A 26413-nucleotide genomic window follows, 5' to 3' on the forward strand; every position below is an offset into this window, starting at 1 on the left:
TGTACTTTGTAGAAGTGAATTCCTAAGTATATGGCAAAGGAGGTTTTGAGTCTGAATCATTCCTTTGAGGGATTTTAAACATTTGCCTCACACATGCTACAATGATGCTCTGAAAGTGGCTTCGTTGTATGATCCGAGAAGCTGCATTCTGGCGCCTGATGGTTTATGAGAAATAAACACAATGGAGTGGTCTTGGATCACATAAATTCAGGGTTTAACAGTAACAAGCAGGGAGAGGAGGGGGAAACCTGTGTGCAGCATGAGAGCAGAGCATCCACCCGGGAGCGTGGGTCTCTGCAGCATTATGCTGAGCACAGCAGAGCCCAGCCTCCTCTCCAGACCTCACATGGAGAGTACAAGTTTGCAGAAAAACAAATAGTTTTACGAGTGTCTGCTCAGACACATCACCAGCAGGCGAAGCACTTTGGACATGCTCTGAGTGGAGCTTTGCCTCTTAATGACTGTGAGTGTGGCCTTGGCTTTCTTCACTTCTCAATTTTTCTCCTGTGTTTATTTCGGTAAGGGCGATTTTCACTCTCCTGTTTGCTTAGCTTCTCCTGGTGCAATAAAACAGTTAACATACATGTGGCAAAGCCTGAGAGAGCCTGGAGCAGAGCATCCCATGGTGGTGAGGACATCTCAAAACAACATGAGTACAGCAGGCTGCATGAAGATCTGCTTCCAGTCGCCCTTTAATTTGGGTGGATTTTGAACCCAGGGCCACACAGCGGTCCTCCAGACCCAGTCATGGCTGCTCTTCTTACCAGTGGAGATGGTGCTATGGACTGGGTGCCATACACACATTGGGCAAGCTGGTAACCAAAAGGGTTTGCAAATGGGTATTCTTCCTTGCCCTCAGTCACAGTGATCTTCATCCTTCTTTAAGGAAGGATAAATGAGAATATAAGTTGTTTCCATTTTACTGAATATTCACTCCTCAGTTATATAATAAACTGAGCTATAAACAACATAGAGAAATTGTTCTGGCTACTTCTGTGCTGAAGCATGGCAGTTCCCCAGCAGTACATATCAGCTCGATAGGACTGAGTCAGCAAGGGAGCAAAGGTTGCCACGGCACAACGCAGGCGGAATTTGCAAGGCAGGCAGCCGAGCTGGGATTAATACCTGCACTCCCACGATGGTGAGTACGAGGCTGTGAGTAACAGAAGGTTTCCAGAAGCACAGGTTTATTTCTTGTCTTATGACTTGTTGTTTTTCCCAATTGCCTCTGAGTGCAATGTTATTTTACAGAGTGGTACATCTGCCTCACATTTCAAACCGATCTCCCTGCAAAGTCAAGGTCTTGCCAAATGGACTGTTAGCTGCATAAGTCTGCTGTAGACCATGGAGGAGATAGTGCAAGATTCCAGGTGTTGGAAGGGCAGCTGTCCTCCCTGCAAAACCTCTTGTGACAGGTAGTGATGATGGTGGGAAAAGGAGCCTTCATCTGCATTCCTGAGTAGGAGTGGAGCCCCTCCAGCATGGTGGGAGTAATATAGTATACATCCTTTTGCAGTTGTATAGTTACATAGAATATTCTTGTAGGGGCCACTGACTTCAAGATGTCTTTTGGTAGCTTAGCACCTCTGAGGTTCCTTGGTCACAGAAATTATACAATGAGCTCCAGTACTCACTAAAAATACTACTACCCAGTGAAATAAGGGATTAAGAGAAGAAAAATGCACTTAAGAAGAAGTAAAGCAAAGAACAGAAGGAAGGAAAGAACATGGGGCTGTGCATGGGAAGGGAAGGGGTACACCAGCAAGGTTCTGACCTTACCAATTTTTTGACTCTTTGCTTAGTAGTTAAATGTTCTTCAGATGCAAGGATTGACTAGGTTGTTCCTTTTTTTCTCAGCATTTCTCTCTCCTGGGAGAAAAAGTCATTAGAAATGGGATAGGTTCTTAGGTTATCAGTCTGAGTCCCCAGATTTTAAGTTATTTTCTGTAGTAATAAGTCTGAAGTTTGGTTTATTTATACTAGGTCTTCCATAGAGAGGTTGCAGCCCTCATACTCTGAAGAAATACAGTTCATGTGAGGCCATAGGATTGCACCAATCTCAGAAAACTCATCAAAAGGAGGAGATTTTTGTCCCTAGAGCTGGACTTGGCAGGTTTCCAGCACGTGAGTGCATGTGTGCTGAGTTTGCTCTGCTTTCTCAGATCCTCTACAGATTGGTGAATACTGGCTGCTCATGGCCTTGGAAAGTCAGACCTTCAGGCAGGAACAGACAGTAGTGCAAAGGAAAAGAGGAAGGAAATAATGATTTGACAGTCTGATAGCAACACATCCGCTTCGGGTTTGTGTGGGGCTGAGATGATCTCTGCATGCTGGTGGTTAGAAATGTGTTTGTGTTTGGATGGAAATGTAGCTATATTAAATGTGCAAGTACGTGACATCTATAATAAATATTATACGTTATACATGTTTAAGGAAATAGATGATTTTAAGAAGACAACATTTGGCAGTGGTTCAAAAAAAAGGTGATAGTGGAATACTTCTGATCTGGATGCCCCGATTATGGCTGTATCTGCCTGCTCACCAGCTCCTTGTGTTATTGTAAAGTGTTACTGCAGTTCCATTGACCTTGCACAAAGCAGGAGTCTCTTCCATGCCCTCTGAGCAGGAAAACAGAGAGCTTTGAAGCCTCTGGTTTGAAGAAGATACTTCAAGTTAATTTTCTGTGTAAGGCATCAGCTGCTGAGAATCTGAATTTTGCAGATAAAGCCCACTAAAGAGGAGAAAACAGAAGACAGCTGAACTGCTCAAGTGCCCTTCACTTCTACTTTGCTTCTCCTGCTCACTTCTTTTTTTAAACAAAGCCAGAAAAAGATACAAAGGGATTTCTGAGGTTAGGCATCCTCTACAAAAATTCAGTGTGTCAGATTTCCCAGCTGAGGAGCAGAAAATTTCTGCTTTGGCTATGTCTACATTGCTACCAGAAACTTTTAAGTCTCTAAATCTGGCATTGGCACTGTAACCGCACTGATGCAGACCTCAGCAAGACCTCTCTAGAAAGCTACCTGGGCAGCCAGCCCGCATCGAGCTGCCGCAATCATGGCCAGCTTGCTGGTGGTACCCCAACCAGCTGGGTTAAAGTTTGCTCTGGTGACTCAGTGAGAGTTGTGGTCTTCACTCACAAGTCCATCTAGTCTCACCCAAGGAGGTCTCTCACCAGTTGACTTTTCCCAAAGAAACACTTTCAACTGCCTTATACAGGAAATTTTATGATCTTGAATATTTAATAAGAAGGGATGATTTCTAAATTCTTCAGGCTGAAGCTGGGTGATGTCCTCGGTAACGGACTATTGGACCCATTTTGTATTTTAGAGTCTCATCACATAAAATCATTCCATCTTTTTGATGTGCACTCCAGGTTTGTCTCTGCAAATATAAATGTGTCTGAACATTCCTACATGGAGAGTCCCTCCTTCGTAGGCATTAAAGGCCAGTTGTAAATGTTCTGCAGGAGCATGGCTGTGTTAAGAGCCATTCCAGCATGAACAGATTGGTCTGTGTTTAAAAAGTGACAGCTGGAGCTTTAGTGGAAGAAAATAACTCATTCCTGGGTATCTTCTGGTGAAGGAAACTGCTCAAAGTCACCTCATCTGTTTCACAATTTCATTAGAATTGTTCATTCATAACCCTTGGCCATTATCAGTTATTCTGGATAAATGACTTTCCATATCTCTTTCAACTTACCTGCCACCCCAAAAGATGAATCCTACTTTTACTGTATATTCAATGGGATTTTTTTTCCTTCTTTGGCTGAGTGTTTTGTGATTTATAAAAACCCTGGAGCAGGTCAGCATCTCTTAGACACTTGTCTCTCTGAATTTTCGCAAACCCACTTCAGATGCCAGTGAACTGCAATCTTTTCTTCCATGGGTATTTGCAAACATTAATGAACTAAGTCTCACAGTCAATCCCATATGCTTGAGACATCTTATCCCTTATGTGGCCAGGCATCCAAGCTACTGATGGATTTAAGTAAAACAGTTGGATGTGTAACCCTGTTTTGCTATCACTGCCATGTATCTTGTCTGCAGAAGAACTCCATCTCTCTTAACCTATTTTCAGATGGAAAAAGATATTTTGTCCAGCAGCCAAAGGGAAATGCAAGCATCCTGGTGGAAAACAAGCCATTTCAAAACCCTGGCTGCAAGCTACCCACACATCACAGTTGTCAGCCAGGCTGCACAGGCATAGTTACAGGGAATAAAATAGAGAGGACCTTCTGTTCCTGTTCAGAAAGGTCTCTACCCATTCACCTACACTAAAGGATCGTTGTCGGCTGCCAGTATTAATTTGTTCTCCTGTGTGGGTTTCCAGCCAAAGGAGGGTAAAATAAGTCTAATTCTATCCAGCAGGAGCACTTGCAATGCAAATGCTAGCCCATATATTACAAAGCATTAATGTGACCCACTTCTAAATTACTTGGGGTAATTTCTGATTTTATTTATTCCTCCTTTTCTTTAATTAACTTCTGGGAAGAGAAGCTGAAATACAGTATGGGGAAAATCAAATACGAGAAACAAAGCCCATTTTTATTTTGAGACCGTGCTTCCCTTGTAATAGCCGTTTATTTAAACAGGAGCCTGGAATAATCCAGTTTAAGCAAAGAGCACTACTGAAGCCAAACTGTGTGTGGGTGTGCCCTTGTCAGGCCTTGTCAGGGCTCCCAGAAGAGGAGGGCAGGAAAGGCTGTTAGTCAGACCTCAGATATTGCAGGAGTTGTTGGTTTTTCAGTAGCTGGCATTTTCCCTTGGCACAGCAGTACAGAGCCACTACTCTGGTGTACTGGCACAGGGTGCATCCCATTGGGAAAATCCTCAGATAACCTGAGTTCCTGCTCTTTTGTTGTTGTAAAAGAAAATCCCAAGGATATGTGGCTGGAAGAGGTGCCCACTGCAGGGGCCTAGCAGGTGGGTTAGGAATGAGTCTCTGCTCCTCTGCCTCTTCTTGTCGTTCCACCTTGTGCCGCCTCTGCAGCAGGTCCCAGGCTGGGGTCTGGCCGTGTTGTTTTGTGCCACCTGCAGGGGATTGTATTGTATAGGGTGGTCCTGCCTCATGTCGTTTGGACCCAGGCTTGAAGCCACAACAGTCTTCAGGCATAGCTCCCGCAGAGGAACACTCAATACAGATCATAGCTTATTACAGCATTTGCAGAGAACTACCCACCAGCTCAGTTTTCTCACAGTGAATAGTCTCTTGATGCTATGGGATTCTCAGAGTTCAGAAAGTCAAGCAGAAGTATAAATCTTTGCATTATCTCAGCTTAGCTGTTTAAATAATGTTTTTTTCTCAGTATATTGCTCTTTAAAATTTCTATGGCAACAGCATAGCTAAGGATATGTTAAATAAAAGTAATTTAGGCATTAGAAGCAAGTGATTATGTTCCTTATAAAAAGAATAAAATAAATTTATGATTAACTCTTGAAACAGCAGGTAAGACCAACAAAGAGGATAAGGTGCAATTGTGTTTCCAGTGGTGGATTTGAATGTGTAAGCATCATCTTTCTTTGTTACATATCCATGGATGTAATTTTTAATTATTTGGCTTGGAGATAATAAATGATTGTATGTTATTTATGGAAAACTGCATATTCCCAAGTTCTGCACTGTGAAATCCATATCTGTACTTGTTTTGCAGTGAGCACCAGAACACTAATGATTAATTATATTCAGGAATATTAATTAAATTTCACATGATGATGAATAAATTAGAACTGAACACAGCATTTGTTTTAAGATAAAAAAAAATGTGTAGTTAGATATCTATTTATTTCCTAGATCTATGAGAATTACTGTAGACAATAAGGAGGGCATGAAAACTCAGAGCCTGTGTAGATATTGATTGGTATGTTCAGGGTGCACTTCAGATATTTACCCTCTGTGTACCCTCTCCAAGGAGATCCTCCCCTGGTCAATGCTTTCCATTGATTTTGAGTCTGCCTGCTCAGAAGCAGAAAATGGTGATGCTGGTGGGGAGAGTACAAGAACAGCAATCGATTGCAAATACATTTTATGATACTCTGTGTCCATATTTTAAAGGGGAAAATTTACTAATGGCAGTAGGTCTCCGATTTTCCCTTTTAAACATATCAATCAAACCAAGAGCGATTTGCAAACTCCTGGATGTTTTCATTTTCTCTGAAGTGACCCTTTTTTTGTTTTCTCTCTCCTTGCAGACAGTGAAATAATTGCTCCTGACTGCCTGCGGCCCCGCTCCTTCACTGCCATCCGCCGGCCCTCGCTGCGGCGGGAGACGGAGGACACGCGCCTCTCGGTCAGCCTGTGTGACCTCAACCTGCAGGAGGAGACCTTCCATGTGATGGCCACCACGTGCCCCATCCCACAGAACTCCCTCAACTCCCAGCACTCCCACCTTCTCCCCTCCCAGCTGGAGAGCGACCTCCGCTTCCACCATCTCCGGGGACCCCACGTCAAAATCCTGGATGACCAAACCGTGGCCCGCCTGGAGCATGCCCGGGAGGAGAGGACTTTGGTTTTCACCAGCAGACCCCTTCGGATCAACGAAACCATTTTCGTCAAAATCAACAAGTCCAACGCTGTGCGCACGGGGACACTGTCCTACGGGGTGACATCCTGCGACCCCAGCACCTTGCGCCCCAGCGACCTCCCCTATAACCCTGAGTCCTTGGTTGACCGAAAGGAGTTCTGGGCCATCTGCCGAGTCGTGGTGCCCCTCCAGAGTGGAGACATCCTGGGATTTATGGTGAATTCGGATGGTGAGCTGCACTTGAGTCACAACGGTGCCGGCACTGGCATGCAGGTCTGCGTGGACTGTTCCCAGCCCCTCTGGATGTTCTTCGTTTTACACGGCGCAGTCACACAAATTCGATTGTTGGGTATGTCAGACCCCCTTTTTCAAACCTCATGCACAAAACAGCAAGGTGGGATGTGTCACAGGGGAAGGGTGGAGGGAATGAATGGCTCCCTCCCTGCTCTAGGATCAGGTACAAATTTTGTTTTTATAAAAGGAAAAAAAATATACAAAGGCACATACGTAGCATGTGGATAAGAGTTACAAGAACTACCTCTTTGCACTTCTCTAGCATCCTTCACTTGATGGTCTCAAAGCTCTTTTCAGGTAATGAATTAAGCCTCAGAGACCTCCATTAAAGTACAGATGAGTCACCACTGACCTAGGAGAAGCAAGGAAGGGGAAGGAGAGGTGCTTTGGGCTGGGCTAATGTAGGGTATAGCCAGCAGGAAAAATGAGATCTGATTCTGTTTTCTGTGTGTTAGCTACCTGGCATGACTGATTCCCCAAAAGAGCGGTCCCTTTGCTTTCCCCAGGCTCGTTTGTGAGAGGCAGGCTAGCAAACAGAGAGGAAGCCCTGTGCCTCATGATCCCAGCGGTGTACATGACCCTGACCAGCTCAAGAGGAGAGGGGTTTCCTTGTTCTCCAGCCTTATTTAAGGCAGTGTAGCTCATACAGGTTGATGGACCTCTGAAAAGCTGGCCTCTTTCTCTTGACATTTTTGCACTGTTTTTGAGCTCTGTTAACTCCTCTTTTTTTAGGATTTACAGATAGTCTCTGAAGATAAATTGTGGTGAACACACACACACACACGTCTCTGCAGGGTCCAGTTCACCTTAATCACAGTCTGAAGTGTCTTATGTAATTTGCTTAAAGTTGTCCATAGGCCTATGCTGTGAGTATTTTGTGGTTGTTAAAGTCTCACAGATGACAAATGTAATACTGCAATTTATTTCCAGGAGCCTAAGACTCAGTCCCTGATAATTCAGCCTGATTTCATTTGTTGTGCGTACTGTACGTAATCCATGGGTAGCTCTGCTCTCCACCAACATGTCATTGTGATAATGGTAGGTGACGTCAAACAGATCCCATTAAAGTAAGAGATTAAATGCTCCTGTATACGTTAGAAGGAAAACATCCTCAGGTCATTGGGTTGCTGGTAAAACTAAGTCATCGTTCAGTGCTTCCTTTCATATGAGATCACTAATTCTGGCAGTTTTTGCACAAAGCAAATAATCTGTTTGTAGCAGGTCCTGAAACAGGGCAGAGAGGATGTGTCTCACCAGAGGGACAGAATTATGTCCTCATACAGGATTCAACAGAACATGGACTTCGACACAGACCTTCTGCATCCTGGGCAAACCTCCTGCTAAGCAAGTAATTTCCTGGTCCCTGTGTATGTCCTTGCTACCTGCTCACAAGTTCAGCCCAAACCAGTACATTCTCAGGACATGTTTTAGATAAATCTGTGTTTGGATCCACAAAATGAAATCTGCTGAGTTGGAAAACTGCTCACTACCTGTATTTGTGACCACATAACAGACTTTTCTGGCCTTAGTCACTGGAGGAGAAGCTGAAAATGGGCTATTGTTCTTAAGTGAGATGTAAGTGAAAAGAATGGGACTTGCTGACCTTGCCTGTCTCAAGCAAAGGGTAGGACCCTGCCAAGTGTACAGCTCTATCCACATCAGCTTGGGCGGCAAGCTGCTATCTTCCAGTTAAAAGCTATGAAATTGGAGCTTGCCTATAATCTTTAACAACTATTAAAATACAAATAGAGCTTTTTAGACCTATGTTTCCAGTATAACGATGCTGGAAGCAATACAGTCCCACTATTAGTTCAGTATCAGTACAATGCAGCTGCCCAGAGAAGAGCACAGATGCTATCCCAACCCTGCACATCTCTGCACTGCAGGAATTATATGGATCCGGACTATTCTGACAGAAGGCAAAGAAAATAATGAACTCCCATCTCTAGCTTTTGCAAAGCTTTTAGGGAGGTAATGTGCACTGTTTGCACTGCAGTGGAACGGATTATGGTGCTTGCCATAATATCTGTCATTATAATATTAGAAAATGTAAGAAGAATATAAAGTGTTCATCTTTCTAATGACAAGCTCCATCTTCAGAATGCAAACAGGAGTAATTTTGTGTGATCTGCCTTTTGTAGTTCGAGTTTTATATCTCAGGAGAAGACATGTTTATAGTTATCTTCTTCTAGTTTTAATGAAAAAAGTGAAGTTCCATATCCTTGAAAGAAATGAGACACAAATACTGCAAGAGGCATAATTGTACCAAACCTATCTTAAATAGCAGACGTCATTCTGTTTCTGGGGGCATACCATTATCAGATTAACCAAAGCAGTGTTATGCAGTGTTAAGGGAACATCAGCACTACAGCTGACTATAAAATGAAATGAAAGTTGCTGGTTTTGCTTCCTCTCCAGCTTTTCTGTTTTGTTTGGAGGATGGAGAAGGTGGAGAGCAGCAATGCCACTCTTGCACCTAGAGAAGGTTTATTTTTGACTCAGAGAGCAAGATGGCTCAGGGTATAGGTCACGGGGTACTACATTTCATGCCTTGAGATTAGTTATTTGGTCCTGACCCAGAGCAGGACGAAGCCTGGGTCTCTCCTGGCTTGTGGCTTTACTGCAGAAGCTGGCATTTGCTGACCGCAGTTACTCCACAGTATTGGGGATACAACATTTATTTCCTAATCTAAATATCGGGGGAGACCATCTCTACCCAGGCTGATGGTCTTACAGAACTCTATAGGAGAGGAGGGCAGTGTGGGGTTGGTTTGATGGTAAAGAATTCTGACTTCTGTTTCCATCTTGTCAATCTGGCACCAAATACTGGCAATATATTTGCCGTAGGAGAAATAAAAAAGCAGCAAATAAAGACGAGGTTGGAAACACTATTTTTCTTTATGTCACCCCAGCAAAAGGAAAATAAATGAAACCCAAGCATCTCTATAGCGTATAGAGGCCACAGTCATCTATAGTGGGAGATAGAAAGATGTCAATTTGTTGCAAAGAAAAGGTTAAAAGGCAACTTGACCACATGGAGGGAAGATAAATGAAAGAGGGGGGCACTTTAATGCAGCAGATAATAGCATAAAAAATATCAAGCTGCTGGAAAATGAAGGGACACAAATTTAAATTAAACAGAAGTGAGGGTAATTAACTCCAGGAACCAGCTATTGAGGGAGGCAATAGATCTTTTTGTCAGGATTGGAAGCCTTTCTAAATATTTTATATGTAAAGTGCTGGTCTTAATTCAGAAATTCCGTGGGTTATGCGCATAGGACAACCAAAGAGAAACCCAGAACATTAGGCATGTAGAAATGAAACAGTTTTTGCATATCCTTTAGGAATGCCATTAGTTCAGGCTTGGGTTGGTTTTTTTCAGGCATCATTCTTGTACACTCAACAAAACCAGCCTATTAAATTTGATTTACTGCTTTCAGCTTTTGCTGGTAAGCATTTCAGCTCACACACAGTTTTATCGACAGCTCTGAAAGGTTGAAATGAGCCAGTCTGGATACACTGGTCTGGTTTTGGTGGTGTAATTCATTTATGAAGTTAAATTGATCGACCCCATAAGGTTTTAAAATGTATGACTCATGTCTGGAGGAGCTATCACAGCAATAAGTTTATATATTTAGTATTTGGGGATCCAAATGGTTGGGGATATTCTTTCATTTTCTTTTGTCTCAGAGTGAATCACCAGCATGTAAAACATCTTCCTTTGTCTCATTTACTTCATTTTTTTTGGTGTGGTTTCCCTTGTGAATTTCATCTGTTCCAGTAATATTGAAGTTTTCTTTTGAGCAATGAAACATGTTCCATCAACAGTCATACTAATGAAGCTGAGTTGCCAACTTATCTGTGTCCTTTCTATCCGTGCACTTCAATAACTCCAGCCCCACCAGAACAGCTGCACAACATTGCAGCTCTCTGGGTGTCTCCTAATGCTGGCCAAGAGTTAATGCTCCTAGTGCTCCAAGAGCCAGCATTAGGCCTGAAAAAAACAACCCAAGAGCCGGCATTTGGTGTGGGTAAGTCTGTGTTCACATCCATGCTGGATAAATGCAGCATGTGTGTGGGCTAAGCTCTCCTGCCTCCTTTACTGTGAGCATTGAGCTGGGGCTCCTACTTCGCTGCCCATCACAAGATATTTAGAAATCAGTTGTTGCTGGGGTTTCCATTGTTCTTTCAGACTTTCTTGAAATTGGTCAATGGGCTCAAAACTGGGGAGGCGAGGAAGGAAGAGCTGGCCAGTGGCTCCCTGACTGTCCCAGGCCTCCAGTGTCCCATGGCAGAGCACCTGTCACTTCCAAAAAAAGTTCTCTACTCTGGGTGCAGTTATAGACTTACTTTGCACATACAATCAACTGCAGCGAGCATGCAAAATATTTAAATGATCGTTAGTGTGTACAGTTGTTATACACACTGCCCATGGTGCAGACAGCATGTACAGTTTGTAGAAAAATTCTCTCACACAGGCAGGGAGAATCTGGGGTTTTGGTTCTCCAGCTATAAATTTATAAGCTTCTCCTGTTTGAGAGAAGCTGGCTAGTTCTTTGCAGTAGTACATCACACACCTTCATCTCTGATCTGAGATGTGGCTAGTAGGTTACCCATTTGGGAACTCGATCCTTCACCTTGCTTCATTCCAGTCACGTGGAAATTGCTGAGTTAAATACAGCACAAGAGAAACCTGATAAATGCATAACGCTGTTGCACAGAAATGCATATAATGCATTGCTTCATTTAACAACCATTCAATTAGAAGTGCCCGAGTTTTATCATCCATGTTTTTTTTTTCTTTTTTTTATTTTGGAAACATTTCCCAGTTGTATGGAAAATGGACTCATTAAGCTGATTGGGATTTAACAGGCCTGCATTGTGGCACTTAACTGCCTGGAGTTCCTATGCACTGCAGGGTATGTGGTATTTTATGGTGTTAAAGACTAAGGGGGAAGGGAGAGAGTTAACATTCAGTGCCTCCTGGAAAGAAATCCACTTGTATTAATTGATGCCTCTTCGTAAACCCTCCTACCATGCATGGTTTTATCTCTCATTGCAAGTGAAGTACACATTACTGATGTTAAGTTATAAGACCGTTACAGTGTCCGTAACTTCTGGGCTTGATTCTAGCACTGCACAGGGCTCTGCATTCACATCCTGTTTTATATTCATTGTTTTAAAGGAGAATTAGCACAAAGGGAAGCTGTTGTGTTAGAGAGGACAGGTTGCTTAACAGCTTGTGCCTTGGAAAATTGCAGAGTCACAGAGAATTGGATGCAGTCAAACGCTTGTCCCTTGTGGTCAGTGTCAGTGATGTCAGAGTTAATACCTGCTTGTGGCACCTTTGTACCATCCAGCTAAAGATCTCGTCACACGTGACACATAATTAACCCACCCTTGCTACGGGTAAGTCAGTGAGCATTAGCCTGTGTACTGAGGTATCAGCCAGCATCTAGGCAAAGGCTGGGTAAAGCAAGCAGGCCTCCTCTAAGGGAAAGCCTCAGGGCTTGCATATGTCTTGTCCTCTGCTCGCTCTCCTCCACAAGAGCAGAAATTATTATCATCACTAGGATAATAAACTATTCCTGGCTGCAGTGAGATGTTCATAGTAAATGATGTATAGATCTCCCTTATCTCATAATGCCTTTGCCTGCCTACAGTGAATATACAGGATACGGGATCATATACCAGCCTCTTTGAATTGCAACTTGTCTGTCAGGACAGATAAAATCTGCCCATTCTTTGAACTAGCAACACTGGCATGAGTTAGTTATTCTGGCTACCGTGAGAGTGACGTAGCAGATTAACTCTTTCTTTTCCTTCTTTGTCAGATGCCTTTTCGTCCAGCAGTGTCCCACACAAATTCAGAGCAGTGCTGGCCAATAAAAATGAAAGTATTTGTTTCCTTTATGCACCTGCCACCCTATTTATACATGTCCCTCCTGGGGCATGAGCCAAGCATAGAGCTTGGAGGTGCTGGGTTAGGCAGCAGTTTTCCCTTTGCTCACAGAACCACTTTTGCTATGGTGTCCCAGATGCCCTGAGCCAAATTGCCTTTTTGAGATGGAGCTGAGAAAGGTGCTGTTGTGAACAGAAGCATTTTTGGTCAGGGTAATCAATATCTGTGATCTTTTAAAGGACTTTTTGGTTTGTTTTTCTTAAACAAGACGAAAGTTCCCACTCTCATTTTTCGTGCGGTTCAGCTACTCAATCCAGGCTTCTTTTTTTACCTCTTATTGATCTAAGTATCTGTCTGGGTACTTTGTTGGTCTAGTATTTCTCAGGTTGAGAGATGGAGCCCCATTAGAGGCTCCTTCACTTCAGTTCAGCTACAGGTTTATTGCACAGTGTCCATGCCCTCAGGATTTTGCAGGATGAAGTCCTGAGTAGCCGCTGAACTTCACCTATCAGGTCAGGAAAGATACCTTGTAAGTTTGCTGCGTGCTCTTTGCTTTCAGTCAGGGCTCTTTGCTTTTCGTAGGTCTTGGGCTGTGAGAGTTCCTGGATCAAAAACTTCTGTGGTGTCTGGAGCTTTCATTTTTCTCCTGCTTAACCAGAGTGTGCATATGACTGCAGGAGGGTAATAGATGTGCTGGTGCCCTGCTGCCCTTCTGGACGCAGCAGACAGCAGAGCTCCAGTGAAGCCAGAAAGTACACTCCTTTTCTGATCCACATGAAAGTCTGAACTGTTGTTCTCCATGTGGTTTGGATCTAACGTTTACTTCCCTGAACAGTGGTTGCCTGACACCCATCTGCAAATACAGGCCTTATGGTTTTGCATGCAAATTCTGCCAGGGCGCTTTTTGACCTATTTCCAGATATTTCTGTAGCATAATGCAAAACCCCTTATGTTTTCATGGACTTGTAAAGAATAAAATGTAATACTGTTCTGTTCAGAACAGTTTTTTAATCCCCCAGGAAATACTTGAATGCAAAAAACCCCATGGGTCATCAACTGATTTCAGTTACCTGAGAGGCTGAGATGAGTTGCAGCACAGAGGCTGGGCGCTGAGAGCGTGGTTGGCCAAAAAACATCGAGCCCAAGGGGAAGGAAGCTCTGGTTTCTGGTCAATGCAGTATTGTTCCCATCACTGTGGGAACATAACAAATGGGTGTGTAAATACATGCATTTTATAGCAATCAGAAGTGATGGATATGCTTACATCCTTCCCTAACATTATTGTTGATCTTTAACTACCATGTGCCCAGGCAGCAATAGGTGCTTTGTTCTAGCATGATGGATTCAAAAGTCTCTGTTGGGCAAGACCTGAATGGCCCTGGGGGACAGAATAGCTCTCCTGCAGCCTTGGCTGGAGGCAAGAAAATGTGATAATGTGCAGAAATGTACATGGCTGCTCTTTGGAGCAGAGAACATGCAGTGGCTAGGGCTGTCATTTTAGTATTGAGACTGTCTTGTTGAAACCGTGTTTGGTATTTGCAGCGCTCTCTACAGCTGATGGAACATTTGCATTAGTGAAAACCAGTTACTGAAATAAAACGTGGAAGGATTTAGCTCTTGCAAATCTTGTCTTGATAAAACCCACCTTTTAGTGGATGTGCCACTGATGGAATACTAAGGTTTCTAGTATCAGTGTGAAGGGAGAGGTGTTAGTCTGCCTGGGGAACATCCAAAGAAAGAAACTACTTCTTTCTTCCTGGGGGAAGACAGAGGAAAGTACCGAGGAGACCTCAGTACACTGCATCTTGCCACTAGATTGCAAGGTCAAGAGAATACATGTTTAGTGTACTGTTCCAGGTTCCGCACTGCATATCTTCAGTATGGGCTTTTGCTCTTGTGATACGTGAAACAGCCGTGTAATTCCACCAGTCCGCGTTCTCTAATAGTTAAAAGTATCTCCCTACCTTTTTCTGAAATGGAAGGATGAATAGAGGAAAAAATAAAGTGGGAAAGTTCTACACAAGCTACATCCATGAGCAGAAAAAAAATGTATGTGGGAGATTTTCCAGTAAAATAATAGTAAGGACCAAAATTGAGGTCCCAGTTTTGCACATGATAATTTATCAAAGGTGTTCACATACTAGTGGTCGCTATAAACCCAAAGATCTGTAGTAGATAAGATTAAGCAAAGATCTGACTCTTTGCAAGGTTAAGTTGCTCTAGTACCCACTCTCAGTAACATCACAGCTCACTCACACAGGAGCCCATGTGATATGGGACAGACCTCCATAGGCAGATGTTCACAGTTATGCCAGATTTTTGAAAGAACCTTGATCCTATTTAGATAACAAAATCAATGGCCCTGATGATACATTGAGAGTGTTAAATGTGAGAATGGATATTGAGCAGTTTTTGAGATAGGGGAATTATATTAGCTGACACTTAAAAATCTGGCTCCTAATAAAAGGAAATCAATTTGAGAATTTTGAAAGGTATTTAAATGACTATGACTGTCAGGTGCCCAGCGCTCACTGGACTAAAATGTATGAGAAGTGCACAGCTCTCTTGAGGACCCTTAAATATGCCAGTTGAAGGCTGCAGCCAGATTTCAGCAGCTGTTCTAATCTTTTCTGCTGTGTGCTGGAAGCTCTGGGACCTGCAGATGGATGGAACAACATTGGAAAATCTGTGATTACTCTTGGTAATTACCTGATCTTTATTAGCTGTCCTATTTATGCAGCAAATGTGTTACAAAAAGAGAAGGGGCTGTCAACGTGCTCCACATGATACTCAGCATATGGGCAAGTCAGTATGTTGCATAAGACTTTATCTTCCTTAGAAACTATGGCAGGAGGCTCCCATGTTTGTCTTTTAGGTACAATGTTTAGTTAATATCCTGGCATAGTCCTTAAGATGGGGATAGGTAAGGAAAGCCCATTAAAAAGGTGAAGATGATCAAACTATGCAAGCTGTGAGATGGACAGTAGTGGTCCATCTGGTAGCATCCTGTAAGCCAGGAAAAACAAAGTTTAAGTTAAGTTGGATGGGTTCAAAGGGGAAAAAAAAAGGATAGCTCTGGAGTGCAGACCAAGTGGTTATACATTATTTTTATAATGCCTGTGAAATAGTAGTTAAGAGCAGAGGGTGAGCGAACCACCTGAGATGGTGTTTGGTATTGCCAGAAAGCATTCTGGGGGCAGAAGTCATGATAATTCATTCGTGTTTGCAGCCAGCAAACACTGGGTATTGCTCATTTGTTTCTTTTCTTCCTTAAAAGCCAAGTCTCCAGGCTGTGCAATACCGCATTTACACTTCAAGGCAGCAGACATTTTCAGCCTGTGGAACCTGGTTTCTGCAAGATTTCCACAGGCTCAGTCCCAGTGATCTGATGGAAACGTGCTTGCAGGCCTTTTGGGTTAAGATCTGAAAAAGTGCAATGATGAGACTACATAATGATGAATTTAATTTTGAGGGGGAAGGGATAAGAGAGGGAGACAGAGAGTTAGTAAATGGGTAGAGTCTTATTTTTTCTCCTCACGAACACGAACACACCTCCCCACACTGGGACAGTATGAGGAATGCCCTGGTCAAATCCCAAGAAGTTACTGGGTACCTTTCACTGGCTGATGGATGTTTTTCATAATCCGATGGAGTTCAGCCTGTTGTCATTATTTGAGTCCCAGAAATGGCCCTGACCCTCCATCACCTCTTTCAGGAATAGATAGCAGATTAAGAAATGTGTCATGAACACCTTAAACTGGTAGTTTCCCAACCTTCAGTGATCCAAAGTAAAGAGTAATAAGGAAGCAACATGCTCTTTGGCATTACTTTACTTTTCTCTCCATCTCAGCTGTAGTTTGAGTCTGGGAGTCCTATACACTGCTTGTTAGCAGTGGGTTGGGAATAGCTGCAGAGCAGATTCGTGGCAGCTACTCCCTGCTCTAAGCCATAGACATGCCCTGGGAATTTACTTGCATCATAGCAAATGCCCCTAAGCATGCTCAGGAGGAGAATACAGACAGCGCATTGCTCTTCCCACCTGGTTTTGTTGTGGTTGTTTTCTGATTCGCTCTCTGGGGCCTATGCAGTAATAAGCAGGTCAACATAATCACTTTGTTATGAGAAAGAAATGTAGAAATAATATTTTTATAAATTAATTAAAGGGGAGAGTTAACTGAAAATTTTCGGTATTTTTTAGGGATTATTGACATTGTATCTGGCCTTTTTACCAACGTAAATCCTTCAGCAGCACAGCTCTCCCCAGATAGCTGCCATTAAGAGGGATGAGCAAAAAGATGTCTGCTTAAAAGTTGGGACAGCCTCAGGACATATCCCCTGAGAGTGGATTGCAATTTTCTGGGAAACCACCCTGTTCACCACAATAGACACAGAGAGACAAAAGCATCTCTGAGGGCCACAGCTGCCATATTTTGGTCACAGTTAGGACTTTCTATAAAAGGGCAATTATGGATACAGATAACTGCTCTCATAAAAATCATAAATGCTGTATGGGATCCCAAGAGACTACCTACTTCACCTTTCTGTTCTTAAAGGGCTCTAATGATGGAGATGCCATAGTCTCTCTAGAAAGCCTGATTGCTTTACAGTGCTTCACGATCTACATAACGTCTAACCTGAATACCTTCGGAGTCCGAACATGTGATTTCTTGTCTTATCCAGAACTTTCACGAAGAACAGATTGTTTCTTCTCTCCTTTTAGCAGCCTGTTAAAAATGTCGCCATTTTAAAATCATAGAATCATACAACATTTTAGGTCGGAGGGGACCCCTGGGAATTATCTAATCCAACCTCACGCTCAAGGCAGGGCTACCTTCCAAGCTAGCACAAGACCATGTCCAGTTGAATTTTGAGTATTTCCAGGGACAGAGATACCATGGTGCCTCCAGGCTCCTGCTCCAGTCTTTAACCAGCCTCATATGACCCTGGGCTGGCGCAACCTTTTCATAACAGGATGGCATTGTTTTATGATCATCTGGTGACCTCCAGCAATCCCCAGGCCTTTTTCTGTAGGACAGCTGTATTTGTAATTGAATGGACTAATTCCCTGTCCCGTAGTTGGGCAGCTGATTATCTCTGCTTAAGTGCTGTGTTCTGCATTTGATCGTATTGAATACCATCCCATTTATTTCTGATCCTATTTCCTGTTTGGCAAGACCATTTTGAATTACAAACCTTTAGCAACTAGCAGCCTTTCCTGGCATGATGTTGTCTGTGCATACCATGGTAATACTCTCTTCTACTGGAAGTATAATACTGTCTTTCCTTTTTTGGGTGGACATACAGGTGTCTTTATTTGCATCTCTCCCAGAGTGATGACAGAAGCACAGAGAAAGAGTCGATCTGCATTGGATTTTTGCTAATAATTGAACTTTGCAAAGAAAAAACAGCAAATGGAATTGATTCAAAATCCATTTAAAGATGATTCCAGTGTGTTTGAGATCAAGCATGAGACAAGTTAGCAGCAGAGACAATTTATCTGAGGGCTTTACAGAGAGGAAGAATATTTCCAAATCATTATCTAAATTTATTTATTTAGAATTATTTAATGTTTTAAAATCATGGTTTGAAAGCTAGTTCTTGGTGGGAGCTCTGTGCACACAATGAGCATGTTTGGCCTTGAGCACATGTATCTGGTTTTAGTTAAGCCAAGCTGGCCACACTCATTCAACCCTGCACATGATCTCATTCTATGCTCCTTGTCATGGTATCTGCACACCATCCAGCAGTATATTAACAGCATGAGTAACGTGTCTTATGTTGATTATTCTGTCACCAAGGGAGAAGTGTTTCTTGTCTGGTAGGGAACTCAGGCTGTCTTAAACAAAGCTCTATACTTACGCTGGAGAAAAGTCAAGAGCTGTGCCTTGTGTTAGGAGAAAGAATTGGGAAGGTGTGTGCTGGCCCTTGGGTCTTGAGTAAGGCTATTTTGGGACTCACACCGGCCACAACCAGAGAATATTGTGGTTTCTGCATTGATGAGCTCACCTTGCACTGTGGAAAGGCTGTTTCCATTGCTGCCATCATGCTTCCTCAGTTCATACTCTCTGACACTTGGGGCACCTCCAAATCTCCTATTAGCCGGGAAAAAAAATGCTCTTAATAGTCTTTATTTTGCATGTAAAGAAATGACCAGGTAGGTGTAGAAATGCAATATGCTGTGTGTCAGCTGAATGGAAGAAGTGTCTCCAGGCTGCAGGGAGGAGAGGGAAGGCTTGAAAAACTTGTTCAGCTGCTCAGTATTCATATTTGTTCTGTGTGCAGTGAATGAGCTGAAATCTGTGCCCCTGCTGGGCCTGTTTACAGTGTGTGTTACCCACAGGGCAAGTTTTCTGCTACAGTCATCTGTCAGAATGGAGGAGAAGGGCCATTGCTAGTGGCTGTCATTAGAGGCTGCATCATTCTCTCTGCATATTTACTGAGCTAAACGCCAGCCTCAGCTCCCATCTGTGTGATAAAGGCGGTGCCTCTCTGCAGCATCTCAAGCGTGAGAGCCCCAAAGCCCTTTAGAAGCTAATTCAACTTCAGATTTTGCCTGTGAGCAACATGCTTCTCATTTGGAGAGAGGTAAAACTGAGGGGCTAAAGCGAATTGCTTATTCTCCCGTATGCAGTCCTCAGAATAGATTTTGACCCAAACATGACCCTGTACTACACTTAAACTGCTCAGTCTTGTTCTGCTAAAAAGGGCAGGAGGATCTGGCATCGGCTGCTGCTGTGGTTTTGCTTTTTTTTGCACAATCCACAGTTGACACTTGCAGTCCCTGCTTCCCAGGTTTGGTCCTCCTTGGCTCAGTAGTCTCCCTGCAAATAGGAACTGAAGGACCTTTCTGATGCACGGGGTTTTCCTGGCCTCCTACTGCTGCTTTTTCTCTGGAGAGTAGCCTCCGACGCATCGAGGACACTGCAAATCCAAACCCTCTGTGCCTCTCAGCTCCTTATATGGTAACACGAAGAAGTCTTAGCATTTTAGTAATGATTTGGAGTTACCCTGCTTGTCTTCTCAGCTGGGGAACTATAAACTTGTAACTTTAAAACCATAGGCAAACTAGTTCTTACCACCAAGGAACCATACCTTGGTTCATGCACATGTATGCTGCTGTCTCACCACTGTCTTACTGAAGACCAGGCTGCATCGTTAACAATGAATTTCTCCTAGAAAACCTTTGCAGCAGCCAGAGTTTTAAGCATTCTTTTTTTTTCTTTACCTTCTGGAAGGGGTTTTAAGACACTTGTTATTATAACAGCAGAAGAAAGAGGGTGAGATGGAGGGAGGGTGCCAGGCAGGCTGTGGGGCAGAGCTGGCTTTTCTGGCAGACCATACTAACTCAGAGGTGATGGTGGGCTGTGAGAGCAGGAGGTAGTGGAGCTGGGGACACTTAGAAGGGACTTAAAGGGGCTCTGCACTCTTGAGCCATCACATCCAGACATGCAGCGAGTTGAGAAATCATTCCTGTTTGGAGGGGGAGAGGTGTCCTTGCTCATCCCAGAGCCAAATGCGTTTTGGTGGCTTGTCTCTTGGCTGGCCTGATTTCTGTCCTCACCTGCTATCCCTGCCTCTGACAGAGGCCACCCTACAAAAGAGGCAGAGCAGTGAGCAGAGCTACGTTTTCCTGATTGCCAAACCCTCGTGTTTGTCTCTGGGAAGTCCTTGAGTGACTTTGATGGATTTGTCAGAGCCTGGGATGATGTATTTTGCTCTGGGTTAGTACAGAGCGCTTTGACAAGGTGATACGTTCTTGTGCTGAAGTCCAGCCCACCCTACTGCAGGCTGTGCCCTCTACTGGCTACAAGCCCATCGCTGGATGTAGTGCTGAGGGTGCATAAGAGCATGAAACCATAAGGAAAGTAACTGCTTTTAATGACTTGAGACACATTTAAGGGAAGAAACAAAGGGTTATGATGACTAAAGGAGCTCCAGCAAATTTCAGGGGCTGTGGGAGCTCAATGTCTCTTCAGGGCCAGCTGCTAGCATTTAAAAAGGCATATGAGGGTTGGTTTTTTTTTTTTCCTTTCTCTCGTTCCTAGATTTCATGCTTATGAGACACAAATCCTGACAAGCACTGAGAGCTGCACCCCCTGCCACATATCCCCAGAGCCTCCTCAGCCACAATTTTTAAAAGTAACTGTGGGTTTCTTTTCTCATGGTGCAGGTTCCACCATATTAGCCGAGCGGCTGGGGCTGTCCACACCGAGCTCGCCCGCATCAACACCCAATTCCCCCACTGTCCTCTGCAGCGGCGTCTCTGACCCCATATTGTCTACATGTGGCTCTGGCCCCCTCTGCAGCTCTGTCAGTGGTAAGTGTGGTGGGATCCCCCCTCTGCCTTTCCTTTGCCTCCCTCTGCCTGCTCCGGCACTGCCTGCCTCACTTCACGGGCTCACACTTGTCTCCCAGATGGACTCTAAAACCACAATGATCAACAGAGTCTCCCGTCAGCTCCCTTGGGGAGGAAGGGAGAGCCTCTGCAAAGGCTATTTTCAGTCTGTTTTACGTGGAAGCCGCTTAGATGCCTAGACAGCAATATTTTTCCAACCCTTTTCATCATGAAAGGTCCCAAGGGAGGCAGCAGAGTTTCTGTTACGTGCGCAGCCCTGTGACGCACAGCTCCTTCTGGAGAGCCGTGTGGCAGTGACATGTTGCACACTAGCTTAGACTGGAGTTACGGGTATGAGGACATAACCCAGTGGATAGATGATGGTAAAGCTGTGGATGTGGTCTATCTTGATTTCAGTAAAGCGTTTGACACAGTCTCCCACAGCATCCTCGCAGCTAAACTGAGGAAGTGTGGTCTGGATGATCGGGTAGTGAGGTGGATTGTGAACTGGCTGAAGGAAAGAAGCCAGAGAGTGGTGGTCAATGGGTCAGAGTCCAGTTGGAGGCCTGTGTCTAGCGGAGTCCCTCAAGGGTCAGTACTGGGACCAGTACTATTCAATATATTCATTAATGACTTGGATGAGGGAATAGAGTGCACTGTCAGCAAGTTCACTGATGACACAAAACTGGGAGGAGTGGCTGACACACCAGAAGGCTGCGCAGCCGTTCAGAGAGACCTAGACAGGCTGGAGAGTTGGGCAGGGAGAAATTTAATGAAATATAATAAGGGCAAGTGTAGAGTCCTGCATCTGGGCAAGAACAACCCCATGTATGAGTACAAGTTGGGGGCAGATCTGTTGGAGAGCAGCGTAGGGGAAAGGGACCTGGGGGTCCTAGTGGACAGCAGGATGACCATGAGCCAGCAGTGTGCCCTTGTGGCCAAGAAGGCCAATGGCATCCTGGGGTGTATTAGAAGGGGTGTGGTTAGCAGGTCAAGAGAGGTTCTCTTCCCCCTCTACTCTGCTCTGGTGAGGCCGCATCTGGAATATTGTGTCCAGTTCTGGGCCCCTCAGTTCAAGAAGGACAGGGAACTGCTAGCGAGAGTCCAGCGCAGAGCCACAAAGATGATTAAGGGGGTGGAACATCTCCCTTATGAGGAGAGGCTGAGGGAGCTGGGTCTCTTTAGCTTGGAGAAGAGGAGACTGAGGGGTGACCTCATTAATGTTTACAAATATGTAAAGGGCAAGTGTCATGAGGATGGAGCCAGGCTCTTCTCAGTGACATCCATTGACAGGACAAGGGGCAATGGGTGCAAGCTGGAACACAGGAGGTTCCACATAAATATGAGGGAAAACTTCTTTACGGTGAGGGTAACTGAACACTGGAACAGGCTGCCCAGAGAGGCTGTGGAGTCTCCTTCTCTGGAGACATTCAAAACCCGCCTGGACGCGTTCCTGTGTGATATGATCTAGGTAATCCTGCTCCGGCAGGGGGGATTGGACTAGATGATCTTTCAAGGTCCCTTCCAATCCCTAACATTCTGTGATTCTGTGTATGCCTACAGCCCCCCTTTCCCTCGCCACACACCTACAGTACCCTCTTCAGAAAAAGGCAGTATTGGTATTTCTAACATGCCAATGAGTTCCAGTGAGAGTTAGATAAATGTACCTGCAGTAGAAAATTATAGGCTGTTCTGCAGCATTTTTAAAACCCCAGGGACCTGCATGATTCCAAGGCATTGATGGTAGGATATATAATTTACCAAGTCCTTGTCATTGTTGTCCAAACCAAGAGAGTTTTTTGCTGAAGGTACCTATCAGTGCCAAGTCTAATAACTGGTGACAGCAAACATTCAGATTTGTAATAAGTTATGAGGGAAAAAAAATTGTATTTTCTCATTATCTTGCTACCTCATCTGGCTTCACTGGAGAGGCCTCATTACGGGTGTGCTGCGAGCATAATTACTGCCACCCCTCATAGCTCTCGAAGCAATGTACCCAATATAAGCTGGATGCTGTCCATGTGGGTACCACCCCACCCCTGTCCTGAAGGATGCACACATGCCTGGATCAGCCCTAGAGATGAAGCATTGCTTGTCTTGAGAGCTGCTGCCACCGTGTGCCACCTGGCCTCTCCCTTTTCAAAGCAGATGGCTTGATCCGCCCCACCTGATTTTTCCTCGTTTGTTAATATTTAGACAGTGGATTGAAAACGTGGAACTGCTCTTTGTCCCTACTGCGTGGGAACAGCTGTCTCTTGGTTTGCTCTGTGTGGGCAGCAGATCACAGCAGCTGCTGCCTTTCTGCTGCCCTGAGCCTTGGCAAGTGAACCAGGGCTCAGTGAGTGGGACAGTCGGTCACAGGGAGGACCCCGATCCTGGAGCATCCATTTCTGCTAGGGCATGGTTCCTCCCTCTGTAGCTGGCTTCAGGGCAGAAATTACCCTGGGATGTCAAGAAGCCTTTTAAACAGCATGAGTGACCCCGTTCTTTGTGTTTCAGGCACAGCTCCCAACTCTCCCATCAGCTTGCCTGAGTCACCCATCTCCCCATCCGTCTCAGGGCCCTGGGGAGATGAATGCACCATCTGCTACGAGAACATGGTAGACACAGTCATTTACTCCTGTGGACACATGTGTCTCTGCTATTCCTGTGGGCTGAAGCTCAAGAAGATGGCCAACGCTTGCTGCCCCATTTGCAGACGGGCCATCAAAGATATCATCAAAACATACCGCAGCACTTAGAGCAGCAGCAAATGCTGTAGTGGGGACTGGGCAGGAGAAGGCTGTGAAACAACACAGGCCTTGGTTTCTATTCATCATCCAGGAGATTAACAAAACCATCACCCACCACCACCCTGATCCCCTTTTCCATGGACAACAGATGAGACAAGCTTAGATGCTCTTCTTCTACCCTCCAAGCAAGCCCTGGGCCTGAACTCCAGTGTGTCAGGGAAGTTGTGATGGCCTGCTCTCTCCTGTGGATTTTAAACTTTATCTCAAAAAAACCCAGCTGGTGCAATTATCCCTTTTCTACACCATGCACAGCAGAGGGGAGTCTCCAATGTTTAGCAGGGACAGCAAGCAGCTAAAGGTTCAGAGCTACACCTTTCCTTCTGGAGACACCCCATGTGCAGAGGACAGCTTAGCAGAAGAGGAGAAACAAGCAACATGTTTCCATGTACAATCAGCCTGACCATAGGAAGCCCCTTAGAAAGAATGGAGCGAGGCAAGCTTTGACCTAGCAAGCGAGGTGCAGTGAGCGCATTCACAGCAGAAAGTCTGGGGCCAGTGCCGAAAAAAACCCCAGGATTTGTGAAGCAAAACCCACCCCATGGCCGCAGGCAGAAGAGCAGCCCCATGGCAGCCCCTTGAGGGCTGTCCCCCGCTCCTTCCTTGCTGTTCCCTGCTGGAGGCATTCATGGTGGGTCTGGCAGCCAACACTGACACTGGCCTTGCTCCCTCCCAGCAGCATCCAGCCACCTCCTGTTGCATGACGAGGGGCTCTCAAACCCCTCCCACCACCGATTTGCTGCGGCTTGTTCCGAATGGTCTCCACACAGCACGAAGGATTCAGCAGCATCTCTGCTCCCACGGGCTTTTGGGAGAAGGAGATGTGTCTCCGTCCCCTTTCCTCCTGCTACCATCCAGACAGCACTTGTGAGGGTGAAAATAAAAGAAAAAGAAAAAAAGAAACAAACACCCCAACACCACTGGGGAAGAATGTATAAACCCACACGTCTGTGGGTGCTATTTACTGGTGACTTTATCACTGTGCTTTAAGACAAAACCAGCCAGGTGGTACTCAGCCCTTCACAGCCAGCCCGCTGGCAGGACATGGCTGTCCTTACATGTTAGGAAAAGAAGAAAGAAAAAAAAAATAGCTTGAGGGGTTTGGTTTGCTTTGGTTTGTTTAAATAAATCCCCTTCCCTCCTGCCCCAGTTGGGAACCCCGCTGTCCCCATGGTGGGCACCTGCAATGGTGGGCACCTGCAATGGTGGGCACCTGCAATGGTGGCCCCATGGTTGCTGTGACAGCTGCCGCTCTGCCATGGCCACAGGCCTGGCCCAGGACTGCCGGCCCTTGGGCCCACGCAGCGTGGCTCTGCAGCAGCAGGAGCTGCCTGTCTCCCCTGCTGCCTTCCAGGGCCACGTGGGAGGTAGAGATGGTGTCTGGGCCCTGAGGGGTGATCAGCACTGGGGCACAGCAGCAGTGGTGTTGGCCCTGCCACGTTGCCTATCAGACCAGGCTGGGGAAGGCCATGGAGTTGCACCCCTCCTGCCAAGCCTTTTTCTGCACCCCAGTATATGGCTCTCATAGGACATGGGGGAACAGCGTAGGAATAAAAGCATTTAATAGACACAGCTGCTTGCTGGAGGGCATCATGTCCCCCCAGGCAGCAGGTGGGTGAAGGAGCACTCACAGAGGCTTCTCCCAAGAGCTCCTTGAAAACACGTCCTTGCCCTGTCCTCTCGAGGAAGTGAAAAAAGAGGGTACTCTTGGGAGAGCACATTGTAGAGCCTTTCTCTAAAGGCACCGCCATCGCTGAAGCCTACCACAGGGGGCTGCAGCCACCCCCAGCCCGCCCCGGCGGGCAGTGCTAACTTGAACGCTGATATTCTTGTTACAGGGATTTACGTTATTTCTTTGCATACCTCTCACATACACCCCTAACTCAGCCCTGCCCTGCACTCCAGGCTGGCTGTTGAAAGCCCTGGAGCACCACGGCTCCTGTGCCCAGACGCCCTCACTGAGGGGTGCGAGGAGGACGGGTTGGCACAAGTCTGGGGGGGGTCACAGCAGCCATGCCAGGAGCACGGCCAGTCTGCAGACATACAGCTGGCCTCCAGCTTGGCTGAGGACAGGGCTGTGACTAGAGACACAGGGAGCCTGTTTCAGTAGTTATACAAAGTCCAGAGCAAAGATTTTGCAGAGAAGGAACCTAAGGGGTATTAAGGTGTTGATGAAATAAATAGTGGATGTGGGGAAACGTGCAATAAGCAGCCTCCCAAGCCTTCACCACACCCGGGGGACTGGTTCCCCTCCACACAGGGCAAGCCAAGGGGTACATTTTATTTTTCAAGAAGCTCCATCCATGGGTACCAGTGCAGTGGTGTGAATTCCCTTTTCACCTTTCAAATTCAGAGTGTTTTAATATATAACTGTGTTTGTTTTACTGTGGACCAAACTCTAGGAGTTAGCAGAAGCTGAAAGCATCCCCCAACATCCGAGCTCAAAAATTGGGGTTAAGTCCTGCTCCCGGCATCAGCTGGTGTCCAGTCGTGAGCAGGGAGGAGGAGAATAAGGCTCTCTCCAGGGAGAAAAAAAACCGCAAAAGCAGTAACAGTAACAACACTCCTAA

The 26413-nt window shown here is 45.3% G+C and overlaps 1 protein-coding gene across 2 annotated transcripts in view; it reads left to right on the top strand.

Annotated features, from left to right (window-relative positions):
* The window catches only part of NEURL1 (neuralized E3 ubiquitin protein ligase 1), a 160962-nt gene extending 137167 nt beyond the window's left edge, over positions 1-23795 (top strand). For both annotated transcript variants that reach the window (XM_068399661.1, XM_068399663.1), the window contains 3 exons: positions 6192-6872; positions 20890-21036; positions 23554-23795. In XM_068399661.1, the coding sequence (XP_068255762.1) occupies positions 6192-6872; positions 20890-21036; positions 23554-23795 (1070 nt within the window). The remainder of the gene's footprint in view (positions 1-6191; positions 6873-20889; positions 21037-23553) is intronic.
* Positions 23796-26413: the final 2618 nt, after the last annotated feature.

Source organism: Nyctibius grandis, chromosome 4 (assembly GCF_013368605.1).
Source record: "Nyctibius grandis isolate bNycGra1 chromosome 4, bNycGra1.pri, whole genome shotgun sequence".
Classification (NCBI taxonomy): domain Eukaryota; kingdom Metazoa; phylum Chordata; class Aves; order Nyctibiiformes; family Nyctibiidae; genus Nyctibius; species Nyctibius grandis.